The 27,373-nt window shown below is 39.5% G+C and overlaps 2 protein-coding genes across 2 annotated transcripts in view; one reads left to right on the forward strand and one right to left on the reverse strand.

The window, feature by feature from the left end:
• The first annotated feature begins 3,478 nt into the window (after nt 1-3,478).
• The window catches only part of LOC116263574 (protein STRICTOSIDINE SYNTHASE-LIKE 5-like), a 35,219-nt gene continuing 11,324 nt past the window's right edge, over nt 3,479-27,373 (forward strand). The window contains exons 1-2 of the mRNA XM_031643310.1: nt 3,479-3,564; nt 4,756-4,995. Coding sequence (XP_031499170.1) covers nt 3,479-3,564; nt 4,756-4,995 — 326 coding nt within the window. The remainder of the gene's footprint in view (nt 3,565-4,755; nt 4,996-27,373) is intronic.
• On the reverse strand, nt 19,792-22,410 carry LOC116265071 (aspartyl protease family protein At5g10770-like). Its single transcript, XM_031645610.2, has 2 exons — nt 22,148-22,410; nt 19,792-21,179 (listed from the first exon to the last, which is right to left on the reverse strand). Exons 1-2 carry the CDS (start codon nt 22,311-22,313, stop codon nt 19,882-19,884), a joined length of 1,464 nt encoding a protein of 487 aa, XP_031501470.1. The 5' UTR covers nt 22,314-22,410; the 3' UTR covers nt 19,792-19,881.

Here is a 27,373-nt window from a genome sequence, read left to right on the forward strand (position 1 = left end):
TCAGACGATTCTTACTCAGTTGGTTCATTGCCAAACTGAACTCCAGTCGGTTCATTTCCAGACTGACCTCCAGTCGGTTCATTACTAGACTGTTCATCTGAATAAATCAGATCATCCAGTGTATCATTTCGATATTCCACTGGATCATAATCTTTATTATTGAGTTCTTCTATGAACTCTACATCTCTGCTTTCTATAAGTCCCATAGATGAATGATATAATCTGTAGCCCTTGGATCCTTTTGGGTATCTAATAAATATACATCTCAATGATCTATTATCTAGTTTATCTAGTTTTCGATCTAGAATTTTCATGTGTGCTACAAATCCCCATCTCCTTAAATATCTCAGATCTGGTTTTATACCAGTCCATCTTTTATAAGGAGTGGTTGGGACTGCTTTGCAGGGCACTCGGTTAATTGTATACATGGCTGTCAACACAGCTTCTCCCCAAAAAACTTTTGGTAATTGTGCTCCTGCCAACATGGATCTCACCATGTTCAAGAGGGTTCTGTTACACCTCTCAGCCACACCATTTTGTTGTGGTGTCCTAGGCATTGTGTTTTGCCTATTAATTCCAAGGTCTTTGCAGTATTCGAGGAATTCACTAGAAGTATATTCTCCTCCTCGATCAGACCTTATAATTTTGATATTCCTTCCAAGTTGTCTCTCGACTTCAGATTTGTATTCCTTGAATTTCTCAAGTGCTTCAGATTTATATCTGATTAAGTATATGTAACCAAATCTTGAGAAGTCGTCAATGAAAGTTATAAAATATAACTTGCCACTATGAGTTTGGATCCTAAAAGGTCCACAGATATCTGTATGAATTATCTCTAATAATTCAGTGGCCCGAATTACTTCAGACGGAAATGGTTTCCTTGTCATTTTTCCGTATACACATGATTTGCATTTCGCAAAATCATTTATATTTTTGTCAGGTATTAAACCTTGTTGTGCTAGAGTCTGCATCTTTTTTATGCTTATATGGCTTAATCTTTCATGTCATAAGTTTACATTCACACTCATTGCACAATCGAAATAAGCAGAACTTGAAGCTTCATTCATGTCATTCAGTTTGAACATACCATGTTCTTTTACAAATTTTCCACCAAACTTGGACCTTCCATGTTTTCCCACTGTTACTTTCCCTGGAATAAAACGTATTTCAAAACTTTTTCCCGTTAGTGCGGGAACAGATACTAGATTCCTTCTGATGGAAGGGACATACAAAACCTCGTTAAGTACAACACTTGTACCCCCAACATTTAGACGATATGCCCCAATTCCCATGACATCACAATAAGAGTTGTTTCCCATATAGACCTTGTGGGTTCCCGGACTCAGATTTTCCATGTGGATCACTCCTTCTTTCGTTTTTGCAATATGACGAGTAGCTCCTGAATCGACCCACCATCCAGTTAGATATCCATCTGCAAACAGACATTCTGACACGACACAGATGACTTCTCTGTCAGAGTCCCCTTGGCTTCTTTCTGTGGTAGTTGCCCCGACCATTGTTGTCTTTCTTACTCGGGAATTTTGTCCTGCACTTCTTCTTTATGTGTCCAGGCTTCCCACATCTGTAGCATTTCACTACAGTTCCTTGAGATTTCCTAGTACCTGCATAATTGCCCTTGAACTTGCCATCATTTCGATTTTTAAATTGTTTTGGTTTTACAGGCACATGACTACCAACAGGTTTTTCCTGGACTGTCATCAACTCTGCTCTATTTCTCTTGGTCAGACATTGTTGCTGTAGAGCTAACTGTATAGGAAGCTTTTCTAAAGTGAGAATATCAAATTGAACACTCAAAGCAGTAACTGCCATATCCCAAAAAGGAGGTAGGCTGTTCAGAATTGTGCTTATCTGCATATTGTCAGAGATGACATTCCCTACCACAGCTAAATCTTTAGCCATGACCAACATCTTATTAACATGATCCATTACATTGTCTGATTCTTTCATCCTATATGAATTGTACTGTTCTTGCAGTAACTGGATGTGCATAGTAGTCATGGTATTGTATTTAGAAGCGATAGTATCAAACATATCCTTGGCAGTTGGACAATCCTCAAAGACCCTAATTTGACCATCTTCCATGAAGGCTAACATGATAGTTTTAGCCATTAGATCATCAGAAGTAAATGACTCATATGTCCTTTTCTCTTCATATGTGGGTTTATCTCCTAAAGTAGGAAAAAGCTCGTTGATCACATAGATGAGCCTTTCTAAAGTCAAGGCTAACATTATTCTTCGCTTCCATGCATGAAAATTTGTCCCGTTGAGTTTTTCAGTCTTAGCTAATTCAGAAGCTCCCACTCTTGATGTCATTTCTAAATTAATTTTTGATGGCAAGTAAAGATCAATCATAACAAAGAAAGAAGTTTACAATATTACATCAAGAGGCCTTAAAGAAAGTACTCTAGAACATGTACATGAATCTCAAACAACATTCTAAAATAATATTTAGAATAACAAGACATTACATTAAATATGAAACATACATCATCTCTTTTCAGAGTTATTTTCAGGGTTCTTCTTTTGTAATAGTCTAACAAGCTAGGGGGTGCCTTACGAAATTTTGCATAAGAGCAAGGTTTCCACTAAAAATTAAATAATTTTCCGGAATCCCTTACAGCAATTTATAATAACTCTGATGGTCCCCACAAGCAATTTCTAATAAAGTTCCAGGTTTTTGATGAAAAATAACTTTCGCAAGCCTCTTTTGGAAGAGTTTTTCAGCAAAAATGTTGCGGCTTTAATTTCTACAAATTATGACAGTGTTTTTAAACATTTTGCTAATAAGGTGGACTATATTTGTAATTTTCAAACTTTTACTATAAATACCCCGTCAAACCACTTTTTCTTCATTTTTCCACTCGACTCTCTCTCTCCTCTCGACGCTATGCTCCCCAAACCCTCGCTTTGCTAGGGTTTGGCCAACCCTTGTTCTCCTTCCTTGTGAAGACTTAGGTCATCCCACCTCCGCCGTCACCGTATCTACCTCCGCCGTGCATTCCCCGTTGCACATTTTCCGGCCGTTTTTCGCCATTACCGCGAGGAGATGCTCGTTCCCATCAAAAAAATGACTGGAGCTTCTTCCGGTGAACAAGCGAGGGAATGAAGCGACGGCTTGATATCCTTCCACCGCCGAGAGCGGGAGGTGTACACTGCTCTGTGAAACCAGCCGCACGCGGTCCCCTCCACTCTAAGTAACGTCATGCCCAGCCCTTCGACCGGGGGCGCTGAAACAACTCCTGGCTTGGAACAGGGCAGTCCGTCAAAGGCACCTTCAACCTCGCCGAACCTGACCAGCATACGGTCCCACAAACTCGTGTGCCCTCAATCGAGTTACAACGTGCGTGACCACGGTCGGCCAGGTGATAGTTGTTCCCCTTTTTCTCTTTTTTTTTTTTTTTTTGATTTTCACAAGAGGGGGAACAGATCGTCGGACAGCCCCTTCTTCTCCGTGATGATGGAGAGGAAGAGCCGTTGTCAGACGTTCAGCATGATGATGGAGAGGAAGAGCCGTTGTCAGACGTTCAGCAGGGAGAGCGTGCAGTCTTCCTCCTCTCTCGGTTTTTCTTATCTTAGACAAAGGAGTAAAGAAAAAAAAAGGACGCCTTCCCTTTCCTGCCGGGGAAGGCGTTCTTGACATGCTCAGTTGAAAAAAAGGATTGACAGAGACCCAATAGCTCTGTTCCGGTCTGGTCTCTTGTTAAAAAAAAAAGACAACCTACGTAAAGCAGAGAGCCCCAAAACTCTTATGTTTTACTTTCAGAAAATAGAACTTCAAGCTATAAGATACACAGTCGATTAGCATGCTCACGCACGTTCACAAAATACCATGTTCTATAATTATAGGCACAGAAATTATGTCGATCAATTTGTAGTCGTCATGTTTCTTTAATAACTGCATAGAAATAACTAAGCATGCTGATTTGCTTATAGAAAGTTTTAACTTCCTTCATCCACGCAGCACAGTTTTGATAGCATGCTTTCAATATTCACGAAACATGATTGGAGGAACATGATGCATGTTTTACACATTCACAGACGTCAGAACAGACTTACTTGAGATCGCACAACCAAGGCTCTGATACCACTGTTGATGTGAAGGCAACGAAAGTTCGTCCTCACCCAAGTGCTGCAGTCACGAACGGACACCTCTATTGAAACAGCAAGACAAGAAAAGGAGTAGAAGAGTTAGATTAAGGGGTTTCCTTCTAAGGGGCTTCTCAAAGAGTTATTGCCGAGAGTTTTTCAAGTAAAGAATTGCTGAGCTTAAATAGGCCAGCCCCTTAGGTTTTCCCCTCAGCCCAGTAGCGGTTAGGATGGGAGAGAGATTTCAGCAAAAAAGGTGAGCATAATCTCGTAACTGCTATGCAGTTACGGGATATTCGGATAGGGCTCTATGGCCACTATCCCCACTATCCAATACAATATATGCTGCACCCAATCAGGACAGACAAAGACAGACACATGAATGTAAGCAGAAGCACACTTGTATATATTGTGTTGACTCTCTTATATGCTATTTGGGAACAATAACATTATATTACTGTCCCATGTGTCTAACCCAAAAATGGTTAGATTGATTGGATACTTTGAAAAGTATTTCATGAATCCCAAACAGTTCAGCCCCTTAAATTCTAGCATTTCGCCGGTAACGCTGTGAAACTGTGTGTGGAAGATCTGGCATAGGAGTGAAATTGAAGTACCGAATTTGATGTATGTTATGTGTGATTTTAGCTTTGCGGACGCGGTGATTGAAGGTAGCGATGGAAGCATTTACTTCACCGATGCATCCATGAGATTTGGACTCCATGAATGGCATCTTGATGTTCTGGAAGCTAAACCCCGAGGCCGGCTCTTGAAATACGATCCGCAGACCTGGAAAACATCTAATTTGCTGGACAACTTAGCCTTCACTAATGGAGTTGCACTCTCACCTGAGCAAGACTTTCTCGTCGTCTGCGAAAGCTGGAAATAAGTCTTCAATGTGCATGTATTAATGCACAAAAATAATGGAGAGTATATACAGACATACTTTGTCTAGGCAAAGGAAAGAAGAAAGAAGACTATTTGCACATGTGCGTGCAGGAAGTCCGGATGCACGCTTTTTGGCCGGTGCATGTCGATGTGTGTGTGTGCTCTTTTTGCCGTTATGGTATATTCGGGGGAAAAACGTCTAAATTTCAGTTTTCTTACATAGAAATCAAGCATTAAATGACAGAAATTAAACTTAATAAAAAATGTTTTTCATTATACTTCCGACGTTAATTGAACATGTTATTCTAAGCAAATACTTGAGAAAATAGGCAGAGAATTGGAGATCATGTACACCTTTACCGACGGAACATGTGTGCGAGGGAAGTAGTGTTTGAGCAGCAAACGTCTGAAGGTGATGCTGATTTATGTCCCTTGCACCAGTGATCAAAGGGCAGCACACAAGAGAGAGAATCAGAAGCAGGGGAGCAGCAATATGAGCACTCAAGGAGGCGTTCGCCATTCGTTGTAAATGCCTTAATGGCCTCTTAATTTTTCTCCTCTGCACCTGCTAAATATATATATATATATATATATATATATATATATATATACTTTTTTTTTGAGGCTTTACAAGGAAGTACCGATCATGAAGGCTCTGCGCTTAATTTATATCGGAGACAGTTGTCATGACGTTGAAAATCACACGATTGTCTGCGATGGGTTGAAATCAATGATCTGGACTTGGATCATCATGCCAATTTGAAAATGAATTTTCTGGTGTATACAGTTCTTGGTTGGGATGTAAACGGGTCAAATTGGGATCATTTTCAGACATTAATGACAACTGACTAATTGGAGCCAATTCGAGCATGGACATGAACATCGGATAGAAACGAAGAAATTAAAGGTAGTGGTGTGCCAAAATAAATTAAGCTTATTAATTATTGTATATATTTTTTCATTTAAATATATGTTTTTCCTTAAAAGGAAAGCTTGATGCTCCAAAAATTGTGATTAAATCTCATAATCATAAAATCTTAACTATCGGATGATCTAAGAATTGATGATTAACTAAATTTGAACAACATATTAAGATAACATCAGCATAGTTACAATTTGAAAATAAATTAAAAAAGTTAATTTCAAAAATGTTGTCGGACATGTCCGACCTCACACATAAGATATATTTTGTCAAGATCTAAATATGTGCATTGTCTGATTGAAAGTCCATCGATCTGAGTTTTGTAAGAACTGATGTTGTTTCATCCGTTGATTTTTAAGCCACCAAAGAAAGCGTCATGTATGCCATCATTTTGGTGATTGCAAGTTTAATCGTCTCTAATTAACTTCACGTTTCGTCGTTGCATATGTACATATTACCAATAATTTCCAATAAGTGTTGGTCCCATTAAGAATGATTAGGAAATAGCTGTTTGTTAGGTGTCAACATTTGATAAATAGGTGTTAGAACCATTAGACCAGTGATCTCAAACATTGGAAGCATCAACCGTTGAGAAACATTGGAAGCATCATTGTCATTGAAAATGCACCAACTTATAGGCTAAAGAATGTAGGTATTTCTTAACCAAAAGCTTTGGATCTGATATAGGACCTAAAATGGATTTAAAAAATTATTTCTTAAAAATATGCAAAAAAAAAAGTTTAATAAAGGTAGCTCTGGCTATCACCAGCTTAATTTGCAGGAAGAGAAGAAAGGGAAAGCCAGGACTTCTTCGTTCAACAAGAAAATACGCAAAGATAGGACTTTGGTTAGAATCCTCTTCCAACTAAACAAATCTTTGTAAGGAGTCATCACTGACTCTTGGGAAGAGTCGAGAAGACTCAAGAGGCAACGAGACTCCTTTTTCTGTAAGTCGGTGACCAAAATATAAAAATAATAAAAAATTAGTTAGAATATGGTGGATACGTCCACTATCGACTTGTCCTCCCTATAAATAGGAGTGGCTAGCCACTTTGTAATGCATCAAAAAAATCAGGTAAGCTCAATTTGTGAGCTGTGAATGTTAGCTTGTGTGTCGAAGTTTCAAGTGTGTGCTGCAAGGGCGTTCGGTGTTTTAGCTCAGTATGTGAGCCAAGGTGAGTTTTCTTGAGTCCTCTTTTATAATATCTAGTTTGATGAATAAATAGTTTACATTTGAACATTACCAACGGTTGGGTTTTAGCACACTTTGTGAGCTATTTTCGTTTGGTTATTAAGTTCTTATTAAGCACATTTCGTCAAAGTTATTATTGAGAATCATTTTGGACGTCGAGATTCTGCTAGATTTTCTCTGAATAAATTCAGGTTTGGATCTCAGATATATCTAGGGCCCACATTTGGTTTCCCAACAATTGGTATCAAAGCGAAGTTCGGTTTAAGGGTCGATTTAGTAATGAAATTAATTGGGATAATTATACTTTGAAATTATGGCGGCATTAGCGGTTGCATTAAATAATATTGAGAAGCTTAACAATAGCAATTATGGCCATTGGAAATCTTGCATGGAGTCATATTTTTTAGGATAGGAATTATGGGAGATAGTTTTGGGATCAGACACAAATATTCTTGTTGATGAGGAAGCTAAGAAGAAATGGATGATCAAAGCAGGAAAAACCGTATTTGCAATTAAGGTATCAATTGAGAAGGACTTATTAGAGCACATACGTGATGTTAAGACTCTTAAAGAAGCATGAGATGCTTTTGCAACACTATTTTCTTGAGTTACTACGCTCGCCTACAACTGCTAGAAAATGAGTTAGCTACATTAACTTAGGGAAACATGTTGATAGCAAAATATGTTATGAAGGTGAGAAACACCTGTAGGGAGATTTCTCAAATTGACCCTGAGTCTAAAATTAATGAGGCTCGTATGTGGAGAATTCTTGTTCGTGGACTTTATCCAGAATTTAGCAGTTTTATAATTTGCGTTCAAGGCTGGCCAGTTTAACCAATATTATTGGAGTTGGAGAATCTTTTGATCAATTAAGAAACATTAGCAAAGCAAATGGTTGGGCTTTCACTCAAAGTAAATAATGAGAAAACGTTGTTTAGTAAGAGTCAGAGATCACGTTGGCCAGCTAAGCTAGTCATTAGGTCTCCAAGAAGGAACATTGATGAAAAGAAAGAGAAAAATATAAAAAAAAAACAAGAGGAACTACACAGCAGTGGAGACCAAAGAAGAAGTGTTTTAGATGTGAAAAATTGGGTCATTTTTCTCTTGACTGTAGAGTCAAAATATATGAAGGAAATACAGTCAAACAAGTAAGCAACATGGAGAAGCTAATGAGACTGTACGGAAAAGTTCATTTATGTACTCAATAGAGATTAAAGAGGATATTACGCAAGAAAGATGCAATTCAGCTCATATAAAACATGTAAAAGAAGAGAATATCAATTATCAAACTGATTGGATAATTGATTCTGGATGTTCAAACCATATGACTGGTGATGAGAGCAAGTTCGTAAGTATGAAAGAATATGATGAAAATCGAGTTGTTGTTACTGCTAACAACACGGAACTCCCAATGGCACACATTGGAGAAGCAGATGTTACAGCTAACATTGATAAAAACCAGATTTTACGGAATGTTTATCATATTCTAGGAATAACAAAGAACTTGTTGTCTGCTTACAGTTTTAGGTCATTATGTATTGTTTGACCCAAATGATGTGAAAGTATATAAAGACACAAATGTTCAAGGAACTCCCATGTTTGAAGGAAGAAAAGTTGAGTCAATATATGTCTTGTCAGTAGAAACAACATATATTGACAAAACAAAGAAGCATGACACTGCAGATATCTGACATAAGAGACTCGCTTATGTTGGACACAATAAAGTCCAGGAGATGTCTAATAAGGAGCAGTTGATTGGCCTGCGAAAGCTTGAGGTACAAACAGACAAAGTATGCCCTGGATGTCAATATGAAATGGCGCACAGGAGGCCATTCAAAGAATCAAAATATAGAGCTAAAACACCATTCGAGCTCGTGAATTCAGATGTATTCGACAAAGTACCAGACCCATCAATTGGAGGTAAATGGTATTTTATCACATTTATTGATGATTTTTCAAGTTATACTTGGGTCTATTTCATGAAAGAGAAGTCTGAAGCACTTGAAAATTTTAAGCACTTGAAGCACTAAAAGAACTTGGGTATAGAAGTCGGTGTCTACGCACCAATAATAGTGGCGAATATACATCTGACATGTTTATGGCATACATAAGGAAACATAATATTCGAATACAGTTTACATGTACCTATACACCACAACAAAATTGAGTGGCAGAACAAAAAAATCGTCACATACCAGAAACATGCCGAAACATGATGCATGCAAAGAACATGTCACCAAGATTTTTGGCCGAGTGTGTTAACGCCGCTGTACACGTAATTGACCGACTACCATTGCCAAGATTTAATTTTAAGTCACCATATGAAATGTTCCATGGAAGAAAGCCATCTGTAAGTTATTTTAGAGTATTTGGTTGTGTATGTTATGTTTTTTCTATCTTAGCAGCACATGACTAAGTTCGACAAGAAGACACAGAGGTGTGTCTTTGTTGGATATGATCTATATCAGAAGGGATGGAGATGTGCTAATCCTAGCACAAGACAAGTTCATGTTTCTCGCAATGTCATCTTCGATGAAGCATCTTTCTAGTGGTCAGAAGAGAAGAAGGTGCTTTCAGACTCTCTAGTTTTTGAGAAAGATGTTCGAAACAAAATATAGTTTGAGAAGAATCAAGGAGAGCCTAAGCCGCAAGACATAGAAGCAGGATGACCAGATAAATAAGTTCATAGCCCAAGACAAAGAGAACGTGCAGATCCATGGAGAACATGAGTAAGTTCAATCCAACAAAAAAGTACAGAAGAAGAAAGACCATCAAAACTTGAAGAGCCAGAAGGAGCACCCATAACACTAAGAAGATCAATGAGAATACCATAACCAAATCCCAAATATGCAAACGTAGATTGTGCCATCTTGGAGGAGATCGAGCCAGCTTCTTTTGAAGAAGCAAAAAATGTTGAAAAATAAAAAGCAGCAATGAAGGATGAAATGAAGGCATTGGAGCATAACGAGACCTTGGAGTTCAAACCAAAGCCTGTAGGAGTAAAGCCCATTACTTGTAAGTGGGTTTACAAAATAAAAAGAAAGGCAGATGGCTCAGTCGATAGATATAAGGCTCAACTAGTCGTGAGAGGATTTTCACAGCCTTATAATATTGACTTTGAAGAAACTTTTAGTCCTGTTGCGAAGATCACTTTCGTATGTATTATGATAGACATTGCTGAAAGCAAATCGTGGAAGCTATGGTAGATGGATGTGAAAAATGCTTTCTTATATGAAGATCTCTATCATGAAATCTATATGGAGCAGCGTGAAGGATTCAAATCTCCAAACAAGCCTGACTATGTCTGCAAGCTAAGAAAAGTACTCTATGGATTGAAGCAAGCAGTCAGAGCATGATGCAAACAAATAGCTGAATTTTTGGTATCTATAACTGAATTTTTGGTATTTAGTGGATTTCAAGTCGTCTCAACAGATTCATGTCTTTTCATCAAGACAAGAGGTATGAAGCTTACTATTTTGTTAATTTATGTTGATGATTTAATTATCACTGGAGATGACAATGAAAAAATTAATCTGATTCGTGAACATCTCACAGTGAGATTCGAAATGAAAGAGCTAGGAGAGTTGCGACACTTTCTTGGATTGAAAATTGATTACGAATCTAAAGAATTATTCTTAAGTCAAAAGAAGTATGCTCTTGACATACTACGTAAGTATGATATGCTCAGTTGCAAACCTATCTCAACACCAATTGAGATCGCAACTTAGAATTGATGAAAGAAACAAGCTAGAAGATGTTACTATGTATCGACAACTGGTTGGAAGCCTAATCTACTTAACATTATCAATACCAAACATTGCTTATGCAGTTGGTGTTGTAAGCAGGTTCATGCAAACTCAAAGGAAGCCACATTTAAAAGGAGTAAAAAGAATATTAAGATATATCAAAGGAACTTTTGACTTTGGTATATTTTATGAAAAAAAAACAAATTGTCAAGTTGTTGGTCATTGTGATGTACATTATGCTGGAGACTTATCAACTTGAAGATCAACCACTGGATATACATTCAGTCTTGAAAGTGATACAATTTCATGGTGCAGTAAGAGACAACCGAGAGTTTCACTGTCTACAACAGAAGCAGAGTATAGAGTAGCATCTCAAGAATGTGTGTGGTTGATGCAACTGCTTAAAGACATTAAACAAGATATGGATTATGCAGTGAGACTCTACTGCAATAATCGGACTGCAATCAAACTTGCAGAGAATCCAGCCTTCCACGCTCGAACAGAGCATATAGGGGTGGAACATCATTTTATTAGAGAGAATGTACTCAAAGGAGAGATTCAGTTGCAGCCAGTCGCTTCAGAAGATCAAGTGGCTGACATATTTGTCAAAGGCTTGTCTGTGCAAACATTCACCAAGTTTCAAAGAATGTTAGGAGTTATAAGTAGAGAGTCGGTAATGAGGGGGATATTGTAAGGAGTCATCACCGACTCTTGGGAAGAGTCGAGAAGACTCAAGAGGCAACAAGCCTCTTTTTTTTGTAAGTTGGTGACCAAAATATAAAAAAAATAATGAAAAATTAGTTAGAATATAGTGGATACTTCCACCACCGACTTGTCATCCCTATAAATAGGAGTGGCTAGCCACTTTGTAATACATCAAAAAAACCAGGTTGAGTGATCTTGGGTGCTTACTTTGTGAGTTGAGTGTAAGCTCAATTTGTGAGCTGTGAGTGTTAGCTCGTGAGTTTGAGTGTCGAAGTTTTAAGTGTGTGCTGCAAGGGTGTTGGGTGTTTTAGCTCACTACATGAGCCAAGGTGAGTTTTCTTTAGTCATCTTTTGTTATATCCAGTTTGATAAATAAATAGTTTACATTTGAAGATTACCAATGGTTGGGCTTTAGCACACTTTGTGAGCTATTTTCGTTGGGTTATTAAGTTCTTATTAAGTATACTTTATCAAAGTTATTATTGAGAATCATTTTGAATATAAAGACTCTGCTGGATTTTCTGCATAGATTCGGGTTTGGATCTCAATATATCTAGGGCCCACATTTGGTTTCCCAACAATCTTGACATTCAACTATGGACGACCCCCTTTCTCTCGATCGAAGTATATCAAAAGTTCCAAGTTTCGATTTCTCTTTTTCGTGATGATCAAATAGGGAGCGAATTTCGAAATGTTTTCAAAACCAGATGCGCAAAGAGCTAGCGCAGTAGAGAAAAGATTCAAATTAAATGCCGCCAACAAAGATATCTAGGAACAGAGTCGCCCTTTCATATCTTCAAGACCATGATCTTCTGCTTGACGCGGTTAGATCTCTGCCTTTGGGCCAATCTATTTCAGTACATATATAGAGGTGAAAACGTTTCTATTATTATGATATGATATCATGTGCCATAAAGCAACGAGTATCATCTTTGAGAAAATGATTCAGCCCACGCAAAGCTTAGCTGCTCGCTCCTTGTACGAAGCCAATCTTTGAATTGGGGATGTTGTGCACAACCAGAGTAGTCTTCTGCTGCCAGTTCCCTACGATGCCCGGATCTGCTGCTTTGGTGTTCCCAGCAAATGCCAAGCAGATCTGAGACGGACTTGAAACCAGCAGGATGTTGGCAGCATTTAGAACCAAGTCTGTGCCTCCCTGAAAGTGAACGCGATCACAGGAATGTGAACTGCTGTGTAGCGGGACAGGTCATAGCAGGTATTAAGAAGAGAGGCCGCCGGGGCCAGCGGATACTTGCGTTGGGCCATGAAAGCAAGGAAGGCGGACCTCAGTGCGCTGTAAGCCATCGCCGGCAGCCGTGTGATCACAGTTCCGGAATCTAAGACGGTGCCTTGGCATCCAAAGACGGAAGGAGGAAGAGGCAGGAGACGTCCACCCACACTCATTCCGGTGAGGGGGACTAAATACAACTTAGAATGGGGAAGCAACGGCATGAACCGAGCGGAGCAGAAGGGTGACGTCCACCCTTCTAAGCAAATACTTGACAAAATGGGCAGAGAATTGGAGATCATGTACACCTTTAAGCAGTGTTTGAGAAGCAAAAGTCTGAAGGTGATGCTGATTTATGTCCCTTTGCACTAGTGATCAATGGCCAGCACGCAAGAGAGAGAATCAGAAGCAGGGGAGCAGCAATATGAGCACTTGAGAAGGAGGCGGTCGCCATTCGTTGTAAATGCCTTCTTAATTTTTCTCCTCTTCACCTGATATATCTATATATATATATATATATATATATATATATATATATATATATATATATATATATATATATATATATATATATATATATATATATATGTTAAAATTGTGAAAGAAGAGAACAAGAGGGAAAAGAGGAAAACGAGAGAAGAGGAAGAAGTTGATTTATTCATTGTCGACTACACAATATATATAGTCTTTGATTTTGGTGATATACATAGAAACCTCTAATGTTGCCTAAGATCAAGGATTAGCTTTAGATAAGATCTTAAGAAGATTGATCCACCTTATCCGCCTTATCTTGATAAGGCTCATCTTTTCAACACTCCCCTTCAAGTTGACGCTCCCGGATTGCCAAGCGCCAACTTGCTTCTCAGACTGTGGAATGCTTCTCGTCCCAAGGGCTTGGTAAACATGTCTGCAACTTGTTTAGTTGTGGGAACAAATTGAGTTTGGATATCTCCATTCTGAATCTTATCTCTCACCACATGACAATCTATTTCGATGTGTTTTGTTCTCTCATGAAACACTGGATTGGCTGCAATATGCATTGCAGCTTGGTTGTCACAGAATAACGTCATGGGCTCTTTGTGGACGATCCTGAGATCTTTGAGTAAAGCCTTTAGCCAAATAAGCTCACATGTGGCGAGGGCCATAGACCTGTATTCTGCCTCTGCAGATGATCTAGAGACTGTTGTTTGCTTCTTGGTTTTCCAAGTGATAGGACTATTCCCAATCATGGTGCAATATCCACTTGTAGATCTTCGTGTCATTGGACATGAAGCCCAATCTGAATCACAAATGGTACATGCTCAGGAAAAGGTCTCTATTCTTGCAACGCAGCCTTCACCACAAATGTATGAAAGAAACAAAAACAGTCAGACCAAGGAGAGAGGAAGACCACGTATGAAATGCGAACATTGTGGTAAAATTGGACACATCAAAGCTAAGTGTTACTTTCTTGTTGGTTTCCCTAACAGGTCTGGTTTTTCTAATGCATTGACAAAGCCAAAGGCTAACGCTGCCCTAGGAACTGCATCCACCGATCAACCCAATGGGCAACTATTCAAAAAATTCCTTGACTTCATGGAGAACTCTAATCAAGGTACCATTGAACCCAGAGTTAACCTCTCAGGTAAATACTCAGCGCCCATTTCATGTCTTAAACAATCATGGATCCTTGACACCAGTGCAACCCACCATATCACTAACGTTATCTCCAACCTTTATGAACCCATCCCCACCAGTCACCCTCCTATCAGTCTACCAAATAGGTCCAAAGCCAACGTCACCCATATAGGTGACATTCATTTGAGCCCTAAGATAACACTGAAAAATGTTCTTTATGTTCCTACCTTTGCATTCAACTTGATATCTATTCCTAAACTCTGTAGTGATTTAAGATGTGATGCAAAATTTAATGAGAACTCTTGTGTGGTGCAGGACCGTCACTCGACGACTATGATTGGAACGGGTAGATTGCAGAATGGATTGTATGTCCTAGATGAAACAAATCTCAGCATAAACTTAGCTACCACCAAATCTGCTCCATGGCATCTTCGGCTCGGGCATGCTTCAGATTCCAAACTTTCTATTTTATCTCGTTTGAACCTTATTGACACTTGTAGATCTGTTGATACATGTGATATTTGCCTTGTTGCTAAGAACACTAGACTTCATTTTCCCAACAGTACTATTTCAACACATGCTCCGTTTGACTTAATTCATTGTGATGTGTGGGGAAGTTATCACACGCCTTCATTGACTGGTGCACAATATTTTCTAACTATAGTTGATGATTTTTCCCGATCTACATGGATTTATCTTATGAGATATAAATCTGAAGTTTTTGGAGTCATTAAAAATTTTGTCACACTTATTGAAAACCAATTTCGAACTAGAATCAAAATTCTTAGAAGTGACAATGGAACTGAATTCTTTTCACAAGAGATGAATAACTTTCTTCATGAAAAAGGCATTGATGTCAACATAGTTGTGTTGCGACTCCTCAACAAAATGATGTGGTCGAACGCAAGCATCGAGACCTCTTAAACATGGCACGAGCATTGATTTTTCAAGCTAAACTACCCATAAAATTTTGTTGAGAATGTGTCACCACTGCTGCTTACATTATCAATAGATTACCATCCAGTGCATTAAATAATAAAACTCCATATGAAGTTTTATACAAACGCACACCAAACTACAAACATATGCGTGTTTTTGGATGTCTATGTTATGCCTACAATATTCATAAAGATCACAAGTTTGACTTAAGGGGAAGGCGATGCATATTTCTTGGATATCCATATGGTCAATCAGCTTACAAGGTTTATGATCTTGAAAGTGGGTCGTTGTTCACCAGCAGAGACATCAGATTTTGTGAAAATCATTTTCCATATAAAAATGAAGTGCACACTGGGGACAATGAACAAGTGGTTCTTCCTTTACCATTCAATGATTATGTCTCAGGAGAACATGAGTTTCTTTCAAGCCCAAGCAAACCTCTTAACAATATTCCATCAAATCTAGATTATGAGACCAACCTAGATCCCATTCCTCAATCCATCGAACCTACTCATGATGATTCAATCCAGCTTCGCAGATCTATGCGACCTAGGCATATACCAACTCATCTCAAGGACTACAAATGTTTCTCAATCTTGCCCAGTTTCAGCCATTTGTTGAAGAGTGAAGGGACAAGCCCCACAAAAGGTACTCGTTACCCGATGGCACAATGTCTTGATATCACTAACTTCAATTCCAACTACAAGTGTTTCATGTCTACCCTCCTTGAGCAATGTGAACCTTCATCCTTTGCCCAAGCCATGCAGGACCTTAGATGGCGTGATGCTATGAAGGCTGAAATTGATGCATTAGAAGCCAACCATACCTGGACTGTGACGAAACTTCTTCCTGGCAAAGTTTCCATAGGCTGCAAATGGGTATTCAAAATCAAATACCAATCTGATGGCTCTATCGAGCGATACAAGGCCCGCTTAGTCGCAAAAGGGTATACACAAACAGAAGGAATTGATTACAATGAGACTTTTGCTCCAGTCGCCAAGATCTCTACTATTCGAGGTCTTTTGACTATTGCCGCTATTCAAAAGTGGCACTTGTTTCAAGTTGATGTTAATAACGCCTTCTTACATGGTGATCTAGAAGAAGAAGTTTATATGCAATTACCTCCTGATTTAGTCGACAAGGGGAGGAAGGTATGACATGTCGCCTAAATAAGTCTATATATGGGCTTAAACAGTCTTCTCGAAATTGGTTTTCCAAACTTGCTACCTTTCTCAAAGACATGGGCTATATTCAATCCAAGGCAGATTACTCATTATTTTCCAAGATCGGCACTAGAGGACGAACATTTGTTGCAGTGTATGTCGATGACATCATCATTGCAGGGGATGATTTGAATGCAATCAATTCCTTAAAGCACATGATGAATGAAAGATTCAAGTTGAAAGATTTAGGCAGACTCAGATATATTCTTGGCATAGAATTAGCTACTTCAAAGGATGGTATCTTCTTATCTCAAAAGAAATATCTTCTCAACATACTTCATGAGACAGGGTACATGGGAGAAAAACCATGTGAGACACCTATGAAACAACACATAAAGCTTGACAATGAAAAGGGAGACATCCTCAAAGATCCAAATCATTATAGAAAAGTGATTGGGAAACTAATATATCTGACCTTAACCAGGCCAGACATTGTTCACACAGTCCACATCTTGAGCCAATTTATGAGTCAACCACGAGTGCCGCATAAAGAAACCATGAACCGTTTATTGAAATATCTGAAGGGAACTGCTGGATATGGAGTTATGTTGTCATCAAAGGGGCCGATTCACCTCAAAGCATATTGTGATTTAGATTGGGCTTCATGTACTAATGTCGTCATCATTGCGTTCCTTTAGAATGACCTCTCCCCTTTCTGCCATCTTCTCCAAACCTGTGAGGTTCTCTGCAGTCGCAGCTATCGTTGCCACAGCAACAGCGATGCAGCAGCAGCAACGCGGGTCGCCTGCACCTCAAGCCGGAGAAACTCGGACGTCACCGAGTGTTGTAGAACAGAAACCAGAACATCACTTCCCTGTTCAGAAGAAAGAATTCTGGAACAAGATGTTTTTTCTGATCGAGAAGTGGAACAGGACTCTCCGCTAGAAGGCGCTGCAATAGGAGGCCAGCAGCAGAACAGGGAACCGCCAGAAGAAACTTCAATTCCGGCTGGCTCAGGATCCAGCACGGTCGCCTTAGGCTGGAGTGTCAGTCTGAGCGCCAAGAACGCCGTCGATCGCTGGAATTGTCGCTAGCGATTGATGAAGCTACTAACGCCCAAACAGGCAATAACAGGACAGGAGGCCAGAAATCGGGCTATTCTGGTGGGTACCGACCACCACACAGGTCGAGCTCATGTCTGTTGAAACCGCCACTCACCGGAGACATTGCTTGAGCAATTTCATGGCGAATGAACTCTAGTGGAAACAGCGGCAAGCAGATGATCGGAGGGCGGAAGTCTGGTTTTGCCCCTGTTCAGTCGCACAGGAAGAAGGATGCCCAAGTTTCCTCGATTCCTGCCCGCTCAGGCGTCGGTTCCAGTCGAACGACCCAAGGATGCCCTTTGGGCACTATGAAGGGGAATGATCACCGAAGTAGACAACGCTCTGGCCTGTGACAATGGCTGGGATTACCTCTGGCCTGTGACGATTCCTTGGTCTGTCAGATTGGAAATTTCTGCAAAGACAACATATGCCATTGCTCATCTTTACTCTGCTCTGATACCATGTTAAAATTGTGAAAGAAGAGAACAAGAGGGAAAAGAGGAAAACGAGAGAAGAGGAAAAAGTTGATTTATTCATTGTCGACTACACAATATATATAGTCTTTGATTTTGGTGATGTACATAGAAACCTCTAATGTTGCCTAAGATCAAGGATTAGCTTTAGACAAGATCTTAAGAAGATTGATCCACCTTATCCGCCTTATCTTGATAAGGCACATCTTTTCAACAATATATATATATATATATATATATATATATATATATTAGGCTTCGCAAGTGAGTACCGATCATGAAGGCTCTGCGCTTAATTTATATCGGAGACGGCTGACATCCAAAATCACACGATTGTCTGTCTGCGGACTGCGATGGGTTGAAATCAATGATCTGGACTTGGATCATCATGCCAATTTGAAATTGAATTTTCTGGTGTATATAGTTCTTGGTTGGGATGTAAACGGGTCAAATTGGGATCATTTTCAGACATTAATGACAACTGACTGCTTGGAGCCAATCGAGCATGGACATGAATATCGGATAGAAATGAAGAAATTTAAGGTAGCTGTGTGCCAAAACAAATTAAGCTTATTAATTATCATATATTGTCTTTTTCATTTAAATATATGAGATTCCTTAAAATGAAAGTTTGACCCTCTAAAAATCTGATCAAATCTCATAATCATAAAATCTTAACTATCGGATGTTCTTAGAATTGATGATTAACTAATTTTGAACAACATATTACGATAATATCAGCATGGTTACAATTTGAAAAAAAATTAAAAAATTAATTTTAAAAATGTGGTCGGACATGTCCGACCTCACACATAACATTAGGCCAGTGATCTCAAACATTGAAAGCATCAACCGTTGAGAAACATTGGAAGTATCTTTGTCATTGAAAATGCATCGAACTTATAGGCTAAAGGATGTAGGTATTTCTTAGTCAAGAACACCAACAAATGATTAACTTCTAGACTTCAGATCATATGGCGGATATCTACTATATATATATATATATATATATATATATATATATATATATATATATATATATATATATATATATATATATATTCTTCCAAAATTCTAACATTAAGTATTTTATCTTTATAATTTAAAATACGGCGATCAGCTCTTGGGTTGGTTTTCCATTTAAATATGATTCCACATTAAAGATGAAAGTTTCGAATCTGATATAGGACTTAAAAAGGATTTAAAAGTTTCTTTCTTAAAAATATGCAAAAAAAAAAAACTAAGTCTAATAAAGGGGGCTCCGGCTATCACCAGCTTAATTTGCAGGAAGAGAAGAAAGGGAAAGCCATGACTTCTTCGTTCAACAAAAAAATACGCAAAGATAGGATTTGGGTTACAAACTTACAATCTTCTTCCAACTAAACAAATCATGACATTCAACTGTGGACGACCCCCTTTCCCTGGACCGAAGTATATCAAAAGTTCCACGTTCCGATTTCGCTTTTTCGTGATGACCAAATGGGGAGAGAATTTCGAAATGTTTTCAAAACCAGATGCGCAGAGAGCTAGCGCAGTAGGGACAAGATTCAAATGAAATGTCCCCAACAAAGATATCTAGGAACAGAGCCGCCCTTCCATATCTTCAAGACCATGATCTTGGGCTTGACGCGGTTAGATCTTTGGCTTTGGGCCAATCTATTTCAGTACAGATATAGATAGCTCCCTGCTTCCTTTTATCAGCTTCAAGTAAAGTAAAGGTGAAATCGTTTCTATTATTGTGATATACCATAAAGCAACAAGTATTATCCTTGAGAAAATGATTCAATCCATACAAAGTTTAGCTGCACGCTCCTTGTCCGAAGCCAATCTTTGAATTGGGGATGTCGTGCACAACCAGAGTAGTCTTCTGCTGCCAGTTCCCTATGATGCCCGGATCTGCTGCTTTGGTGTTCCCAGCAAATGCCAAGCAGACCTGAGACAAACTTGAAGCCAGAAGGATGTTGGCAGCATTCAGGACCAAGTCCGTGCCTCCCTGAAAGTGGAACGCGATCTTGGGAATCTCAATTGCTGTGTAGCTGGACAGGTCATAGCAGGTATCAAGGAGAGTGGCCGCCGGGGCTAGCGGATACTTGCGTTGGGCCATGAAATCACGGAAGGCGGACCTCAGTGCGCTGTAAGCCGCCGGCGGCAGCCGTGTGATCACGGTTCCGGAGTCTAAGACGGTGCCTTGGCTTCCAAAGGCGGAAGGTGAAACGGGCAGGAGACGTCCACCCACACTCATTCCGGCGAGGGGGACGAAATAGAACTTAGAGTGGGGGAGCAATGGCGTGAACCGAGCGGAGCTGAAGGATGACCGGTCGGGCCCGAAGGTCAGGTGTCCCACACCGTTCGATGTGGGCAAGCAGTAGCTGAACACACCGCCGTACTTGTTCCTTGCTTGAGACACAACGGACAGCTGAGTCCGGCCAAGACCAAGAAGACCACCAACCATCCCAAAGATCCCCTGGTTTTTCTGACCGCACCCGAAGGTGAACCCAGGGAGTACATCGGACCCAGTCAGGGTCAATTTGTCGCGGCTAAGTTGCCCAACTGTAACGGAGTTGTCGCCATAAACGATGCCGTAGAGGCAGCCGGAAGCAGAGCACTGGTTAAGGCCGGACTCGAGCTTTGCCTCGGCGCATTCGGGTGCAGTGCATGATACCCTCTGGTAGGTGGAAGAGAAGGCGGGGTTGAACCTGGCGCCCTGCTGCGGGTAACATGAGATGCAGGGCTCGCACTGGACCCAGGTGAGGTCACTGCCTGTGTCAAAGGCTAGGTTGAAGGCCTGCTTGGGTGTCCCCAGGCCCACCGTCACTACGTAGTTCAAAGTGCTTAACGATGCGCCTGGGCGAGCAGGGAGCTGTGTTGTTGCCTCTGCCTGGAAGGGGTCCTGTACTTGTTTGTTATCAGATGGGGATGAGGACGCCCTTGAATGGATCCACTGAACACGGGACTGATCCTGCTGGAGGACCTCCGTCAAGGTCAGCTGGCTGCCGTTCGCCGCCGATCCCCCGATGCCGGAGAAAGGGGAGCAGGGACCATGCCGGTGGACCAGTTTTAGCGCCCCCCGTCCTTGCTGGTAAGTACTCCGGAGACCTGCGCTTAGTACTTTTAGTAGTGTTGGATTATATTGTTTATGAAATGCTTTACAGAAAACAAATATAATGCAGAGCGCTTGTCCATAATATTATATCTTGGGTTTCATGTGGGATGGTGCCTGTAAGGACTAAGATAATTAAGTCCTACTTTAATTGTCACCAAAAAATGTGGCGTACATTTAGGAAATTTAGAAATGTGAGCGCATGTGCCAATTCTCAATAGGAAAACTTATCCATTAAATGGACCGTTGATTTTTTTAGCTTCAAGAAGCCCACTTCAATGAAAAAACTGGTTATATTCATATCCCTGTGACAATGTGTATAATGATCAAAATGCCGCTTTATATTTTAGGCAGGAGTATAGATGAATGTTAGAATATATTTTGGAATGGACAAGCTTCTAATTGTGTGAATGAGTTGGTGAAGTGATTTAGCTGAACGAGTTGTGAATCAGCAACAGTATTAGAACTTATACTTTTGGAAAAATAATAGATGTGAAAGATATTAAAAGTAAAAAATCTTAATAAACTTTCAAATCAGTTAAAATATATGCGGTTTTCTTAAATCAGCCACTGGATTGAATTGTTTTCACAAGATTGGCATATATAGGGACCTAAATATATTCAGAAATTGTAGCAGACCCACCTTAATACAAACAACAAAATCAAAATGAGGGCACACAATCGCCAGCCACTAGGAAATTACGTCGACGGAGCAAAAGAAAAACAACTAAAACGAAGCAATAATCTTCAGAAAAATCACAGAAACGCATGTTTTTTAGAGCGCACACTCATCAAATAGTTCTTTTACGTAACTCCCTACACAAAGGCCTGGATTAGCTCAAACAAAATCAAGACTGGCTAACGGATTCACTCTAGCACACTCAGAACAAAATTGCTTCAAATTAATCTGTATGTGCTTGGAAAGATGGCTCATCTGTAAGGGAGAGGGAGCGGAAAAGCTTACCTTCTCCCGCTTTGCAAAGTGACCTCGCCGACGGCAGGATGTCGGCGGCAAGGATCTGAAAGTAGTGATGGCTTGCATCCTTTGCACTGGCGAAGGAGGACGTCCCCGGACAGAGGAAGAGAGCTAGGAAGAGGTTGAGAGTGCTGAACAGTGACAGCTTCGTCATGCTTGAACACTACTCTTGGTCTCTTCCCGTCTGAGTGAGCTCTCAAGTCTGGAGAAACATCGCCGAAGGCGGATCACCCTTTTAAAGGCCTCCTCCTCCATTCATAATCGTGCTCGTAGCCAATAACAAGTCTCCTGTAATAAACATTTAAAAAGACGCGTCCGAACGAATGGTCTAGGGAGCGTGGACGGCCTTCAGACGGCAACTTTTGAAAGCTAGTTTACCCAATTTTCGAATCACAGATGTGACCCAACTCATCTTAATTTCTCCCTCTGCAAACGATTGAGGTACTACTAATTCCAATGTAAGAAGCTGTAGATCTTAAATGCCAGCTGCTGTTATTAATTTATTGTTTAACATTCTGGTGACCCAACTGATCAAATTTAATTTATTCGATCATTTTTTTTATCGCAGTCAGTTGTGGAATCGAATCTGATCAGCTGTAAATCCGGTGAATCAGCTGACTGATCAGCAATTTTAATTGTGAATTGGTGAAGGAAGAATGAACAAGCAATTGAACAAGCATGTATTAAAATTAGTCAAAATAAAATAAAAAATCTTAAATTTATACTAGGTAGCATCATCACCGAATTGAATTGAATTGATTTGAATTAGCAGACTTTGGTAGTAGTATTAATTTCATACGAAAATCTCGCTTCTCTCTATAGCGCGATCCCCGCACTCCAATATATACCAAACAACTTTCTTTAACGTTTCTTTTCAGATTTACCTTTCATCGTTGACTGTATATCATGTGAAGGGAAAGAAATGAAATATTAGGTGGAGAATATTCGAAGGTGCGTTGTCAAGATCTAATTATTTGCAGTTCGACTGAAAGTATGTCGATTTGGGTTATAAAAATAATTGGTGCAGTTGTTGGTGTATGGAACTTCTATATGTAAGGGCATATATGTCATTTTGTACAAATACGGGTTTGCCCAAATCCTTATGTTTAGAGGATGGCTACCGCTGGTGAGTGTCTGTCTGTGTGTTCATCTGAGAGAGAGAATACAAGAGATCTGTACGACCGTGGATGTAGGAGATTATTGCTCTGAACCACGTAAATTGTTGTCTTCTTCCTTTTACTTTTAACCCCCTCTTGAGAGTGTGAGAGGAGAGTTTATTGTGTATTGTTCCTAACAGCAATTTCACCCGTAAGTTGATTTTTTAGACACCAAAAAATTATTCTTATACGTCATGATTTTGGCTGTTCAAAATCTAATCTCCACTAAACTAATCTATTGATCACACCTCTGAGGTAAATGGCAAGATTGAACAGCTAAGTTGCTTAGACAAATCGTTGATCGTTTCAAACATCTACATATTTGATTTTTTCATTTTCCCGACATTATGCTTGTTATGGGTGTGATTCAATAAATCTACTCCAATCTTTAGAACATATTCATAAACTATTAACAAATGTTTCCGAAAGGAAAAAGCAAACACACTCCGTTTCATGCACATTGCGGGATATGTTACCAAAATACAAGTTTCATTTCTAAAGCCTACCTTGCTAATTTAATATTTAATGATTGCAAATACATCTTAACTGGAAATTTGCACAATATTTGTGTCCCCTACCTTTATTATATTTTGACTTTACCGTTGCTTATGGCAGACAGCGCGTGATGGTCCGATGGAGACACGAAACACCCTGATTAGCAATACCAAGAACTTGAACGATTTTCAAACGCTTCACAGTCACTCTCTTAATAATTTCTTGTGAAAACTTGGCAAAATGTCGACCACATGTTCGTAGTCGCATAACTCAGAAAGAAATCAGCTGCTCAATCGCATTATCATGCGTGTAACACTAGAACCTTATAAAATCAAAGATAGGAACAAATTCGGGCAAATATATATGTGGTACTGTTCTACTTTCATGAATTTGGAATATGAATGCTTAGAACAACATCCACTAGACTTAAGAAGCATAAAATTTTGAACTTTTTGGAAGATAACTTCACTAAGTTTGTGAAACTAAGTTAAACCTGTCCAAAAGTCCTCGCACCCAGTTTGAGTCTATCCATGTTCTTGTAGGGTCAGCTTCTAGAACTAGCCTAGCCGCGCCCACTTAAACGATCGACATGAAATTCCAAGCTTTGAACCTATCCATGTTCTTGTAGGGTTAGCTTCTAGAACTAGCCTAGCTGCGCCCACCTGCACAATCAACATGAAATTTCCAAGCGGTTTCACGCGTTGTTGATAAGACCACATTAAGTAACTAAAGTGACCACGAATTTCTCATTGAATTGGAGTCAAGCCAGTGGTGTGGGCTCAAGCGTATCCACTTTTCAAACTCCTTTAACAAACCCTTCGATTGAGTCAAGTATGTGTGTAAGTGGGAATCCGATCACCATAAAAGGCCCTCCAAGCTTGTGAGAGTCAAGACTCCTTGCTGCCGCGATTCCACTGTGATTTTGGAATATCACAAACAATAATATATTTTGGGCACAGGTCAAAGTCATTGGCGTGTGGGCACGATCATGTCATCTTGTAGAAAAAGCTTCTCTGGTGGACCAAACATGGAGAAGAATGTATAAATGGAAAAGACAAATCCGGTGCACATCACCATATCTAATTGCATTCGGCCAGTCGATAATATATATATATATATAGACTTGTTCAGATATTATTTACATACTTATTTGTAGATGTGACAGATCAATGGCCCTATTTTCATAAAAGGATGATGACAAATGAAATGCTCGACACCTTTCAATAATTTAATTTATTCCTTCAATTGTTTCTTTAGTAAATAAATACTAAGGTTCAAACACTTTCACTATGTTAATTTAATCTGAAGTTTGTTTCCAAGCGAAAAAAATGCTGCGAAAGGCCTAATATACAAGGCGTGCGGACCAGCACGTTCCCCGTCGTGCATTCAAGCCGATGGTAGTTTTATATGGGAGTGGCAGGAAGAGTCTTAGGATTCGCAGTGCCCAGGCTCGTAAATAAAGACCCTACGAGGTCAAGCGGAAAGAACACCTTGAGAGTTCTACAGCGAGCTAGCACTTTCGTCAATTGATAAGTCAAAGATGAAAAGTTGATGCAGTTAGCGTGCTAAGCAGTGCATCTGTACCAAATTCGCTGCTTAATATATAATATTGGACAACAGTGGTTTCGGAGAGGCAAGTTAAGATCACGTCCGGTGGGGTTCCGACGTATTTGCGGTACGTCTTTTGGTTGCTTGTTTGTGTGAGGAGGATGAAGAAGATGCTGCTATCCTTGAACAATCTCTGCCGTGCCGACGCTTCTGGGAAGAGATCAGAACAAGGGCCATGCCGATGCACCAGTTTCAGGAGAGGCTTTCCCTGCGCCGATCTGTTGCTGGGAGCTGCATGTCATCGCCAACAATCAGTAATAATATTTGAACCTCAAGCATCATCAATGGTGCAATATTGCTTTAAGACCTCATGTGAGCATCATTAAGAAAGCGTTTGGTAACAGAAACGGTGTTTCCTTTGGAACTCATTGTAACATGAATGTTTCATAAAAGTCGAGGCACATTGTTCCTAGTGGTATATATTTACATCTTTTATCAAAAGAGAATTGGATTTTACAGAAACATGCACAACTTTTCATCATATATGTATACAAGGAAAAGCACATTTAATTTTCAGGTTTTCTAATTTATTTTACTAACAAGTAACAACTTGTAATGACAAGGTGGTTTATATATATGTTAACATTTGTCATATGAAGAAAATTATAATTAGATTTTACAAAAATATATGCACAACTTTTGATGGTATAAATGCGGGGGAAAACATCTAAGTTTCAGTTTCCTTAATGTATCCTTAATGAATTTTGAAAATATGGTCGGACATTTTCTTGCTCAATTCCATTGCGTCCGACCTCACCCATAGCACATACTTGAAAGTCGGTTGTCAAGATCTAAATATTTGCATTTTCTGACTGAAAGACCGTTAATTTGAGTCTTGTAAGAACTGATGCTGTTTCATCCATTGATTTTTCAGCCACCAAAGAAAGCTTCATGCATGTCATGATTTTGGTGGTTGAAAATTTAGTCACCACTAAATTAACTTCACATTTCGCTGTTGCATTTGTACACATTTTACCAATAATTTCCAATAGGTGTTAGATTCACTAGGAATGATTAGGAAATAGGTGTTTGATAGGTGTCTACATTTGCTAAGTAGGTGATAGATTCATACCTATGCCAGTGATCTTAAACATTGGAATTATCATTGTCACTAAAAATACATCAAACTTATAAACTTATAGGCTAAAGAATTTTTAGGCAACAAGACCAATAAATGCTCAACTTCCAGACTTCAGATCATATACTGGATATCTACAGAATTAGCATTGCATAGAGGGTCCAGAGCGACTTTGTTATATATACATATATATATAGACACACACACACACATACACACGGAAGCACAAAATACGATTGTAAGTTTTTTTTCCAAAATACTAACATTATGTATTTTGTCTTTATAATTTAATCCGAAGAAGTCAGTCCTAAGACCTTCAATTAATTAGAAGAAGGTTATGAGCTCAACAATATTCGATGTGATCTATTTACGTAAGAAACTAGCAATTGGCAGGCGCTCTGCCTATCACTAGCTTAATTTGCAGGGAGAGAAGAAATGAAAAGCCACACAAGGATAGCAGCTGGGTTTCCATCCTCTAGGAGCTAAACACATCATAACATTCAACTGTGGACGACCCCATTTCTGTGGACCAAAGATTTTAAAAGCTGCAAATTTCGAAATGTTTTCAAGACCAGATGCTCAGAGGGGTAGGGTTAGCAGGGATAAGACTCAAATTAAATGCCACCAACAAAGATATCTAGGAACACGTTTGCCTTTTCCATATCTGCAAGACCATGATCTTGGTATTGACACGGTTAGATCTCTGGATTTGGGCAAATCTATTTCGGTTCATATATAGCTTCCTGCCTGTTCATTAGTTTCAAGTAAAGGTGAAGACGTTTATATTATTATGATGTCATGTGCCATAAAGCAACAAGTATTATCTCTGAGAAAATGATCGCTGTTAAAGCTTGCTGGGAGATAGGCCCCCTTCCA

This window comes from Nymphaea colorata, chromosome 11 (assembly GCF_008831285.2).
Source record: "Nymphaea colorata isolate Beijing-Zhang1983 chromosome 11, ASM883128v2, whole genome shotgun sequence".
NCBI lineage: Eukaryota > Viridiplantae > Streptophyta > Magnoliopsida > Nymphaeales > Nymphaeaceae > Nymphaea > Nymphaea colorata.